This window comes from Mastomys coucha, unplaced genomic scaffold (genome assembly GCF_008632895.1).
Source record: "Mastomys coucha isolate ucsf_1 unplaced genomic scaffold, UCSF_Mcou_1 pScaffold16, whole genome shotgun sequence".
Taxonomy (NCBI): Eukaryota; Metazoa; Chordata; class Mammalia; order Rodentia; family Muridae; genus Mastomys; species Mastomys coucha.
The window spans coordinates 105,562,608-105,575,797 of NW_022196898.1; the positions used below are offsets into that span (position 1 = coordinate 105,562,608).

The following is a 13,190-nucleotide window of genomic DNA, read 5'->3' on the forward strand; positions in this document are numbered from 1 at the left end:
CCTTAAAGCGTCACAGGAATGGTAGGGGCTTCCGGTCTGAGCGTTTGAATATGTCGCGCCAGCTGAGAGCCCCTAGGTTTGACCCTCGTGCGGGATTCCACACGGAGAGCAAGGACAGAGGTCCCTCTGTTCCCCAGGGCCTGCTGAAGGCAGCGAGGAGCAGCGGCCAACTCAACTTGGCGGGAAGGAACCTCGGGGAAGGTGAGGCAGCGCGCAAACACCCTCTTGGTCCCCTGTGCACCCACCCGCGCCAGCTCGGTGGCCCGGCTAAGACTGTGGCCATGACTTACTCGGAGTGTTTACTGAGATGTCCTCAGAATGAGGATAAACATCGTAGTTTGGGAGTAAACTAGCTATGAGATAGATGATAGGCAGGTATTTGATTCTAAAACCAACTCCAGATTTTTAAAAGATCCATCCTTATACTTCTGCTCTTCTAGAACCACTCCAGGTACCAACTTTGTATTAGTCGGGGTTCTCTAGAGTCACAGAACTTATGGGTAGTCTCTATATAGTAAAGGAATTTATTGATGACAGTCTGTAGTCCAACTCCCAACAATGGTCAGCAGCAGCTGTGAATGGAAGTCCAAGGATCTAGCAGCTGCTCAGTCCCACAAGGCAAGCCGGGTAAGAGAGCCAGCCTGCCTTCTTCCAATGTCCCTATAGAGGTATGTCAGCACTGCCACTCTAAGCTCTGCAGAGCCACTTGCCATTACGGCCTGTGAAAGGGTAGCTGATCCTAGCAGCTACCATCCTACCAGACATAATTCTGTTTCTTACCCACCACACAAAACTGTTATTCTACTGTAGCAAAGGGTAACACCTAGAACGTAGTGAGTAGAACAATCACTATGAAGTAGAAGCTCCACTAGAGTGCTTGCTTCCAGGCAAGATCCTAGGTTTCATCTCTAGTACAGCACTGAGATAAGCAAAAGCTTGAATCTCTAGGAGGAAGCTTGTCATTTTTTCACCTACAAAGCAGGCATAGTAAAAGCACCTGTCTCAGGAGAGTTTAATGTTGTAATTTGTGTTTTCAGTGCTAGGGATCAAACTCGGGGTTTCATGTAAAATTTGCATTATAGTCTGGAGAGTTCTCCCTCTCCCAATAAAATACATTGTGTTGTAATTTATTGATGTTTGGTTTATTGGCATTTAAATACTTTTTAAACATTTTTTTTTATTTACCTGCGCATGGGCAAGTCAAGGGACAATATGCAGGAGTTGATTTTCTCCACCAATGTTGTTTTGAGGTTCAAGCTCATGTGACCAGGCTTGACAGCAAGTGCTCTTACCCATTGTGATGGTTTGAATGAACATGTTCTCCATAGGCTCATATGTTTGAATATTTGGTCTCCAGTTGGTAGAACTGTTTAGGAAGGATTAGGAGATGTAACCTTGTTGAAGAAGGTATGTCACTGAGGGTAGGCTTTGAGGTTTCAAAAGACTAACACATTCCCAGTGTACCTTTCTCTGCTTCATAGTTGTGGCTCAGGATGCATCATTTACTCCACCATCATGAACTCTGCCCCCATGGAACCATAATCCAAATAAAATACTTTCTTTTATAAATTATCTTGGTCATGGCGTTTTTAATCACAGCAGTAGAAAAGTACCTAATACACCCACCATGCTGTCCCTCAGGCCCTGAAGTTATTTGGGTCTATTGTAAGCTAAGTATTCAGTGAGTATGTTTCTTAGTCTTCACTTAATTTTTATTCTTTTTCCCCTTTCTTCTTGATGTGGTGGTGATGGAGATAGTCCCTCAATGTGTTTGGAGAATAAATGTGGATATTCCTGAAGAAGCTAATCAGAATCTTTCATTCAGTTCTACTGAACGATGGTGGGAACAGACAGATCTGACCAAACTCATCATCTCCAGCAATAAACTTCAGTCTCTTTCTGATGACCTCCGACTCTTGCCTGCACTTACTGTTCTTGATGTAAGTTGACTATAATTATGGGATCTTAGTTAAACAGACTGAGTTGAAGAGGTAAATTTAGATTTTGCTAAATAGGAATCCTTCCTTGCTGAGCTTATAGAATGCAAGATAAATAAGAAACTGACTTGGAAGATCAGCTCCATGTTTCTATGTCCACAGACCTGGTGTAGATGCTGTAATTAAATGAGTCATGTGTGCAAACAGAACTGGCAATCAGTTTTTCCCCCTTGTTAACTTCTATTTTAGACACTAAAGCAAATATAAGACTCAGGGGTCTTTTGTGTTCCTGTTTTATAACTTGCCCTTAGACTCATTGACTGTAACTATTTACCTGAATTTATTTTGTGTTTTCAATTGGGTCTTTTTTTTTTATAGTGAAAGTTGACCTGCCATGCAATAAATGAAGCGTGGAGGGTGTACTTTAGAATCTACAGACTTTTAGTGAAATTGGCAGTGTCCAAACTCTTCAACTCATGTGTGGAAATAGTGGATATAAACAGTGCCATTCTTGGAGGAAGTTTTGTTTTGTTTCTGTAAAATAGCAAAACAATAGTCTGGTTTATTCTAAGGATCTTTCTACTGTAAAGAGTATAATTCTGTGAGACTTTAAAGCTGTTCTCCCAGCTCCTATCTGTTCTATGTGTGATATTAAGAGACTGCCAGAACGCTGCTGCTATTGACCCTCCTCAGGTCAAATCTGTGTTTGTTTCTTTTCATTTTAGTAATAACTTACTTGTTCACAATTTCTGAACAGCAGTTTGGTCAGAATACTCAGAATAAATTACTAATCACCCAACACATTGCCATTTAATATGAAAAACAGGGGTTTAGTAAATATTTTTTTCAATGGCAAAGCTCAAATATTGCTAATTGTAAGACTAAGAATATTGACTTTGTCTTGTAATCATTTTAGATACATGATAATCAGCTGACATCTCTTCCTTCAGCTATAAGAGAGCTAGAAAATCTTCAGAAACTTAATGTCAGGTAAAGTGTAAACCTATTTCTAAGACTACAGTTACAGTGATATGAACCTGAAATCCCTTTTCTTCACATAGAAAATAACTTTGAACTACAGTGTGGCTCAGTAGGAAGCAGTGTTGGTTAAACACCTGCCAGATGCTGGATTCTACCCAAGAGGAGAAAACAAGACCAGATCTTTGCATCATCCCAGAAACTGGTTAAGGGAGAACAAGAATTTAATGATTCAATTATTTGTTTTTTCTCTTTAGAGAAATCTTACTGTTTGGCCCAGTATAACACCAAAGTGTTACAGCCTTGAGACTCCTGCCTTAGTCGCACAAGTCTGTGGGGCTTTTTACAGCAACTTTGTCTTTGTGTTTTGTTTTTAGAATTTATTACATCCTCTTTGATTCTACAGATTTAAGGCCAATTGATTTTTGTATATTTTATGTTTATGAGATACTTTTGGCTCTTGTTTTAGAAAACTTCTTTCTCAGAATCTCGGGTTTTTTTTTTTTTTGGTTTTTCAAGACAAGGTTTCTCTGTATAGCCCTGGCTGTCCTGGAACTCACTCTGTAGACCAGGCTGCCCTCGAACTCAAAAATTCACCTGCCTCTGCCTCCCAAGTGCTGGGATTAAAGGTGTGCGCCACCACTGCCCGGCAGAATCTCAGGGTTTTTTTTTTAAAGCTTTCTTTATTATATCTAAGTAGTAATTACTTCTCGGCCTTTTGGCTAAGATCAAGTGTATTATATCTAAGTACACTGTAGCTTTCTTCAAACACTCCAGAAGAGGGCATCAGATCTCATTACAGATGGTTGTGAGCCACCATGTGGTTGCCCGGAATTGAACTCAGGACTTCTGGAAGAGCAGTCAGGGCTCTTAACTGCTGAGCCATCCCTCCAGCCCCGAATCTCAGGTTTTAATTTACATTTTTAGCCTGAAAACCTAGATATTACACAGTAAGTTAGAAATACTAATTATTTCATTAATGGTGAAGAGTTTTGTGATCTTTTGGTTTTTTTTGGCTTGAGTTTTTGGGTTTTGTGATTCTTAGTGGAGGTCAGGACCCCATGTATGCTCAGAATCTGAGCCAAACCTCATGACTTTTAACTATTAGTAGGTCCATTATTTTAATGTAATATAATTAGTCTTTCCCTTTCCCCTATCATATGTAAACTAAAATAAGACAATGAGATAAATTTCATAGTTGAATATTTAAGTTATGATGCATCTGAAACTTATTGATTCCTCCACCGTCTTTTTTTCCAAGACAGGGTTTCTCTGTATAACAGCCTTGGAATTGAACTTCCTGAAACTCCTTTTGTAGACCAGGCTGGACTCAAAACTCCAGAGATACACTTGCTTCTGCCTCTTGAATGATGGGATTAAATGTGTGTGCCACCACATCTAGCAATTTGTAAAGGTTAGCTACAATTCAGGACAGACAAAAGTGCACTACCCTTTAGGCCATACAACAAGCACCTGTGGGATTCAAACCCAGAGTCTCATGTTTATAAGACAGGTACTTTAACCAAGTGAGCTGTGGTGCCAAAGCCTCATTCCTCTCTTAATTACCAAGAAGTAAATTATCCCTACTGGGACTTTTATATCAGTAGGTTGAAATGTCTCTTCAGAAGGGTTCAACTACAAAGGCCAAATATAGAGTCAAATTGAGTATTAACAGATCTACCAGATCTGAAAATAGGAATAAATGCTTTTGTTTTGAACATGAAATTAAAAACCTAGCCTCCATATCAGACACAGCTTCAGGGGCAGGACAGATGGGTTAACAGTTTAGAGCACCATGTACTCTTCCAGAAGATCTGGGTTCAAGTTCCAAATCTATATAGCAGCTCACATCTGTCTACAGCTCCAGCTTTGGAGTATCCAGCACTCTTCTGGCCTCGATGTACACAAGACAGACATATATGTGGCAAAACAGCTATACACATAAAAATAAGTATTACAAAAATTATGTAACTCCATTGCAATGTGTATGTGAACATATTTTTTTCAGTAATATTGTAAATATTTAATAAGAGTCTAGTAAGTCCTTTTCACATTACATGTTAAATAAACAGATTGTAAACAAGCAATCAAAAGTTTACAAATTATTCATGTCTACTTAATATTTTTCATTGCTGGTTTTCTTTCAAACCCTAACTTGGTTGGTTTAAATTTCTGCTTATGGTTGTATATTTTGGAAATGTGGGTCTTGGTAAACACTTGAACGGATAGCACCCTTCGATAGTTATGATGAGTCTATGCTATGTGGTTGGTTGACAGAAGCCTTTGGTAAATACTACTTAGCCTATTAAGTCACTTAGCTTTTATTTTATTAATTAATAGCCATAACAAACTGAAAATGCTGCCTGAAGAAATTGCAAGCTTAAAAAACCTCAAGGCACTGCACCTCCAGCACAATGAGCTGACTGCCATACCTGAGGGATTTGCACACCTTTCCAGCTTAGAAGATTTAGTAAGTTATGACTTTTGGTTTTCACATGATTTGGGGCTATTGGGGATTTTCACTAGGCTGGAGAATTAAATGTATGTATGATTTAAAGTGTAGGACATAGCCGATTTTATGAGTAGCTTACCAGAAATTATTTTAATTACATTGCTAATTAGTAATTGTAAACATGGCTTTTCTATGTTATCAATTGAACTTTAAGTTATACTTCAGGAATAGACTTTAGAAGAAAACAGAAGACATGCCTTTGTTACTCAGAGGCTTTTTTCTTTTTCTTATTTTCGCTTTAAGAGGGCGTCAGATATTTATAATTGCAGTTTCAGAGTGTCCAATACTCTCTTCTGGATACCAGGATGTAACTGGATTTTCAGACAGATAGGAGTCATCATGTAGGTGCTGGGAATCAAACCTGGGGCTTCTCTAAGAGGAACTAGTGTTCTGAACCGCTGAGCAGTCTGTCCAGCCCTTAACCCATGGGCTTTTATACTTTAGTTGAATAGAGGGAAGCAGTCTTGAAAGTACATCTGTTCTTTTTTCTATCCTCTTTATATTTTATGTTCTGTTGTCTCTATGACCTTACTGCCCTATGTATTCCAATTTCTTAGTGGTTACTTTATCCCAGTTTTCAAATTTAACACCTTTTTTGGCAAAACTTTCATGCTGCCTGTTACCTTCTTTAACCAAGTCAATCATAAATCAGTACAATGTTATTTTAATAACTTTAAGAATAAAAGCCATAGACACCTTGCTTTGGCTTTATATATAGCAAGGTAAGTATAAGTATGTCTGACCCTTACTTAATACATAAGAAACAGAAGCTTATACAACAGGAAATTTGTCCTAAGTTATTCAACTGACAAAGAATTAAATTAAGATTTAAAGATGTCAGTTTGCCTCCAAAGCGCATTCCTGTTCTCTCCTTTGTAACAGGATGAGAATCTACCATAAGATGTTTCAGCTGAAAGGCTTCAGTCCTCTGACTGAGAGGCTCCAGCCCTTAGTATGTGCTATCATTTCATACTGTGCTCTGTCCTTCGCCTTGCATGTTTTAGAAAACTGATTTCTCATTTCAGCCTTAAGTTTTATTTCTTACTAATGGAAAGGTTATTTCTGAGTGTTTAAGTAATTAGTCTGTATATACCCTTTCCTTCCTATGTCTACCATTTGTGTTAGTGTTTAAAATGAAAAATTGTCTTTCAATCTGATCATATTGGAAGTTAAGGTTTGAGAAGTAGAAGGCATTTGTAGATAAAAGAAAGGAGGAAGCCATTAGATTTTCATATAAAAAAGTTAATTTTGTAAGTTAATTTTAAAATTGATTTAAAAACTTTAGTTATGAGTATATGTTTGTGTCAGTATACGGCATGTTCATGCAAATGCTGAAAGATGATATTGGAGCCCTTGAAGCTGACATTACAGATGGTTATGAGCAGTCTAGTGTGGGTGGGTGATGGAACTGAATTTGGAAACTAAATTAGGTCCTCTGAGGAGCAGCTGGCTCTCTTAACTGCTGAGCTGTCTCTCCAGTTCCAAAAGTTGTTTTCTGTTTTTTTTTTTTTCTCTAGAAAAGAGTATCATGTAGATTTGAAAGTTAAAAAGAAACCTTACAATAGATGGTTTTCTCTTTCTTCTTCATGGGTTCCCAGATGTTTTCTTTCTTCCTTCTTTCCTTTCTTTCCTTCTTTCCACTGTTCCCCTCCCCCAACTGTTTGGTCATGGCTGTCCTGGAACTCACTCTGTAGACTAAGCTGGCTTTAAACTCCTCTGCCTCACAAATGCTGGGACTAAAGATGTTCTTCACCACTGCCCAGCTCAAGAATTTTTCTTAAAGATTCAATATGCTTTAATTCAATAGCATTTAATTAATGCTAAATGAATATCTATGTAGAAATACATCAAAACAGATTAAAATACAAACACTTGTAATCATTTATACTAATATTTTCTGACATTATATAGAATTTGTTTAGCCCAAGAGTACCAAGTAAATGCTTATTTAAAGAATGACATGTCATAAATAATGGATCAGTTTATATAACGTTTGCTTTAAAATTTTATTTGTTATATATGTATAGTCTTTCGCCTGTATATGTGTTTTTGTACCTTGTGTATGCCTGTGCCTGCAGAAACCAGAAGTGGGTCCTGGAATCCAGGCATTAGTGAGCTGCCATGAGGGTGCCAGGAATAGAACCTGTGTCCTCTGCAAGAGCAACAAGTGCTCTTAACTGCTGAGCCATATCTCCAGCCCCAAGTATTTTATGTAATAATTAAATATTTGACTGTCTTGATACTGTTTAGAAGTTAGGAGGAATTTTTTTAAAATAACTTGACTTTCTCACATGGTCTCAGAATTTCTTAATTTGTTAGGAACTCTTGATTGTCAATATTAGTTCATTTTGGGATTGTGCAAAAAGCTTTAAAAATACAGTAAAGAGTTTCCAAATGCCCTTCACCTTGATTTTCAATTAACTTAATTTTATTTTTTAGAATAACTTACTTATTCTTTGAAATTTTCGAATGTCGTATCTTAATCATACCAACTCCAGTTTTTCCTTCCCAGACTCTCCCATCACAGGCACTTTATTTTATTTCCTTTATTTTCACTTTATTTCCTTTTTTTTTCTTTTTTTTTTTTTTTTTGCTTTCTTGTAATCCCGCGAGTCTAGTTATTCCTGCTTGTTGGCGTATTGGTTTGCCTTGTTGGCTTGATTGTGTGTTGGTGGCCACAGCTGCTGTGAGTCAGTGACCATCTTATGTCCAGAAAACAGCATCTTACTGCACTCCTGCCCATTCTCGAGCTCTTAATTTTTTTCTACCCCTTCTTCAGTGTTCTGTGAGCTTTGAAGGGAGTGCTGTATGTGTGTCATTCAGGGTTTAGAGCTAATTTTTAAAAATTATTATTATTTTTTGTTGTTGTTGTTGTTGTTGTTTTTAAAAAGATTTATTTATTATTTATTTATTACAAGTACACTGTAGCTGTCTTCAGATGCACCAGAAGAGGGCGTCAGATCTCATTATGGGTGGTTGTGAGCCACCATGTGGTTGCTGGGATTTGAACTCATGACCTTTGGAAGAGCAATTGGTGCTCTTACCCGCTGAGCCATCTCACCAGCCCGTTGTTGTTGTTTTTGAGACAGTGTTTCTCTTTGTGTATCCCTGGCTGTCCTGGAACTTGCTCTGTAGACTAGACTAGGCTGGCTTTAAACTCAGAGATCTGCTTGCCTCTGCCTCCCAAGTGCTGGGATTAAAGGCATACACCACCAGCATCAGGCCTCAACACTCAGCTTTCTCAGCACTTTAACCAGTTGTGTTTCTAGTAACTACTGCCAACTGCAAGAGGCTTTTCTAGTCAAGACTGAGAGTAGCACTTATCTCTGATCAACATTTAGAAGGCAGTTTATCAGCATGTCCACTTAGCAAAACCACAGTAATAAGTCCCTTTACCTTAGCCCCAGAGCCTATGATCTCTCCAGCCTGGGTCTTTTGACCAACTTTAGAATGCCAGCATGAATTCTCTCCCATGGGACATTGCTCATATCCAAGCGTAAAGCTGTTGTCATTCTCATGACAGTCAAGCCACTACTATAAGTACATCTTGGTTAGCAGATAGTATCACAGCGTGCAGCGTCCAATATTAAGCTCATTGTATCTTTTTCCCCCCAGTGGCTGCAACTTCTGGCATTCTGAAAGCTAGCCAGCATGGAGGAAGTTTCCTATTCAATTCCAGATTATCTTTGCCCTGCAACCAAAGTATGTGGTGTCTTCAACAATAGGGCCTTATCATCTAATTATGGTCCACAGCTAAAAGCAATGGAAATAGCTTGTGTTGCTTTGGGAGTCTTTGGGAGCTCCCTGACCAATACCTCATAGGGAGGTAAGCTATGCCTGGCACAAAGAGTTTTGTTTAATGACCCATGTCTTCTGGAAGCAGCACTGTCTACCATTGAACGGCACCTGTGCTAAAACTATTTTTTCTTTAACTTTTCAAACACACACATACACACTACTCATGGACAAGTGGCTTTATTCTTAATTATATGTATGTATATATATGTGTATGTGTGAGAGTAGTGCATGTAAGTATGAGTGCCCATGGTAGAGGCCAGAAGAGGGCATTTGGATCCCCTGGATTTATTATTATAGGTGATTGTGAGCTGCCTGACAAGGGGACTGGGAACCAAACTCAGGTCCTCTGCAAGAGGAGAATGAACTCTTAACCACTGAGCCATTTCTCCAGCCTCTTTAATTATATTTTTTTACCTAGCTTACACAGTGCTGGGTTTTTGTAAGGATTTTCATACACCCTAGATTTGTTTACCCCGCCCCCCAAAAAAACATACACACACACACACACACGCACACATCCATATACACTCTGGTTCTCCATCCCTTTGCCCTATTCCCACTTAATCTTTTAACCTCCAGAATTCTTTTATCTCCTTTTGAATCTGCATGTTGAATCACATGCAGAGGTATTACTTGAGATTAGTAAACACCATCATGTAAAATACTTTCAGACTAGGAACTGATTTTAATTCCTGCCCATGACTTTGATGGATAGATAATAGACCTGCAGGTGTTGAAGAGGAGTGAATCCTGGTCTGTGAGACAGTGGCTGAAGTTGAAAATATCTGTCCCTCTGAAGTCATCTCTTATTTCAAAATTCCTTCCTAACTCTGAAATTCCTTTCATGGGTATCTGTTAACTGTTATTTCCTTACTTACAGATTCATTCTGTCTTTTCTTTTTAAAGGATCTGTCAAGCAATCGTCTTGCAACTGTGCCTGCTGATTTTGCTTTGCTGTCCCATCTGCTGCGACTCAATCTTTCCAGTAACCAGCTAAAGAATTTACCAGCAGAAATAAGCAGAATGAAAAGTAAATTGCCATAGTAAATACTGTATGAATTTGAGGTTAATGCAACTTTCTTTTGGAAAAACAATTGTTAAGATAATTATATAGAAAGAAAGTACTTTTTTTATTGTAAATTCAAACACTACTTAGTAAGATTTTCTCCAGACAATTGTATCTAGGGTCTGCCTAAAGAATGACTATCAAAAGACATGTAGCTTATGACAAAATGAAATTGTAACTGGTGAGTAGCAGAACTTGATAAAGATTCTGCTTCATGCTGTCTTAATGAGTTCTTTACCATCCTATCCTCAGCTGACTCCACCTGTGATGCATGGGGATATAGCTGTAGCTTTCCTTGGCTTGGAAGTAGTGACATCTTGTGAGAGTCCTGTTTTATCTGAGTGCCCAGATTGTTAATTCTTTTTTAAAACAATAAAATAGTGAACAGTAGTGATTGATTGTTTACAGAGGTAACACTAAGGGACCACAGGTACATTCTAGTGCTTCTGTATTTGTGCTGATGACTATCTCAGAGCTCTTAATTTAGAATATAAAACATTTTTTTTTTGTTTTTATTTAAAGGCAGAAAACATGGATAGTATTTCTGGGTTCATTACTACACTACTACCCACTGTATACTGTTTACCATAGCTAGTCTTTTTTGGTTAGTAATATATAAGACATTTTTTCTTGTAAAACAATAATAATAAATTACATTAAAATTATACACTAAGAAATTAAAATTTTTGAACTATGTTATCTCCTATCACTCAGGCTGACCTAGACTTACTATAAAGTTGAAGATGGCTTGGTCTTCCTGCTTCTATTTGCCTAGTGCTGGGATTACACATTTGAATTGCCATGCCTAACTCCTGTTCACAGTTTTAGAAGTCATAAATGTGATTTTTCTACAATTGGTTGTGGATAACTTTCAATTAAATTATAAATTTTAAATTTTTTTTACATTAACTCTTTTAAATGAAATTATTTTGGGAAGGCCTTGACTTTACCATTTTCAATGTCATGTCCCTTAACTAACATAATATATAACTAGGACAATATATGGAACATGGCCCTTCTTTCTTCCTTTCCTGCCAAGATCAAACTGAGAACCTTGTATGTGCTAGATGGGTGGTACCATTGAGTCAGTCAAAAGCGTGGTTTTGTTTGGTTGGTTGGCTTTTGTTTTTCCCAACTGGAGCATGCTGAAACAGCAGAGGGCATCTGAGCTCACACAGCAGCCTGATGACTCCTTGACTGTGTGAATCTCTGTTTTTAGCCATACTGCAGTGTCTTCCCTCTACTTCACATACATTATTTGCTAGTTACTTATAACTGGTGAGAGAGCATAGGATTTTACATTTGTGTGATGCTATGTAACTAGAATGTTCTTTCTCTTGAGAGTCTGCCTTTGTATTACTCATGGTGGTTCTGTGAAGTAAATGGAACAATGATACATTTCCCACTTTAAAGATTGATAATTATGGGATTAGAAATCAAATTTAGAGCTGAGTTTTTAGTCCCCTCCCCATCTCAGAATACATTCCACTGCTTTGTTCCTCAGCTAGTGCTCCTCATTCGACCCCGGAGTTTACATGAGCCTTTTTCTTTAAATTTTATTTATTATATATGTATGCATGTTGTTGCATGCATTTATGTGCATCACGTTTGCAGAGATGAAGAGAGACATCCCCTGGAACTGGAACTATGGGTGGTTGTAAATCACTAGTCACTGTGGGTGCTGGATTTCTGAAAGAGCCGTCTGTTATTGTCTTTACCTGTTAAGTATCTATCCAACTCCTACAATGAACTTTCGTTTATAGAATTTTACAGATTTGAGTGGATCAGTTCATCACCTTTTTCCCCCTCATTTTTTTTAAAAAAAACTTTTATTGCATTATAATGAGAAAAGTTACATGATTTCAATTTATCTGAATTTGTTAACATTTAAAAACACATTTTAATTAAATATAATTGAATCACATTCTTGTTTCCCTTTTGTACCACCGCTCCTCCCAGAGACCTCCCCTTCAATACCTACAATATCTTTTTTGTCATATTCCTTAAAATTTATAAAATATTATAACAATAAAAATAAGTATTATAGGGGGCTGGTGAGGTGGCTCAGCGGGTAAGAGCACTGACTGCTTTACCGAAGGTCCTGAGTTCAAATCCCAGCAACCACATGGTGGCTCACAACCATCTATAATGAGATCTGATGCCCTTTTCTGGTTCGTCTGAGGGAGGCTTACAGTGTACTTACATATAACAATAAATAAATAAATCTTTAAAAAAAAATAAGTATTATAAAAGTTGTTTGATATAAAACAACAATCAATTTAACAGTCTTATGCAGATGCTCGTCTACAGCAATAGTGAAAATACATTTTTCTCAATATAAATTTTACATAACTCCAACATATTAACTGTATACTTCAAAATAATACATCACTACTAGTCTTTCCTTAAATGAACATGAATATATAAAGTCTTTTGGTTTGTTTTGTATTTAATAGGGTTTAAAATCTTGGCTCTTACTGTGGTACAAGCCCAAAATAAGAACAATTTTTAGACATTGGGTTTCATTGTAATAAGGCTGCATTTCAAAGACCCTCATATCACCAAAGGATTTTACCTCCATCGTAGCTAAGCAGACAGTTGATAGTTCTGCTGCACCAAGAAATGAATTGTAGGCTCGATTTTTAGATACAGACTTCCTGCTATGGTCAAAGCTATTTGACTTGAGTGAGTGACTTCATTCTCAGCCCACAGAGAACAGGTTACATTCATTTAAGAAATGGTGTGTGTATTAAGATGGTCTATCCATAAAGTCATTCGCCAACTGTTTCAATGAACAATGGTTCTGCTTGGAGGGTGGCACAGTAATGTCTGTGAGGGTAAGAATCTGGTTCATTAGCTGTGATAATTTGGAAAAGCATTCATCTCAGAGAAAGAATAA

General features: G+C 37.6%; 1 protein-coding gene across 2 annotated transcripts in view; it reads left to right on the forward strand.

The window, feature by feature from the left end:
* Positions 1-8: 8 nt before the first annotated feature.
* Positions 9-13,190, forward strand: part of Lrrc40 (leucine rich repeat containing 40) — a 33,896-nt gene continuing 20,714 nt past the window's right edge. Inside the window, exons 1-5 of one of the 2 annotated variants that reach the window (XM_031375968.1) lie at positions 15-201; positions 1,759-1,940; positions 2,854-2,927; positions 5,256-5,385; positions 10,132-10,255. In XM_031375968.1, the coding sequence (XP_031231828.1) occupies positions 51-201; positions 1,759-1,940; positions 2,854-2,927; positions 5,256-5,385; positions 10,132-10,255 (661 nt within the window). In that variant the 5' untranslated portion in view covers positions 15-50. Of the gene's footprint in view, positions 202-1,758; positions 1,941-2,853; positions 2,928-5,255; positions 5,386-10,131; positions 10,256-13,190 lie in introns of both variants that reach the window. The other variant, XM_031375969.1, reaches the window with a different exon arrangement.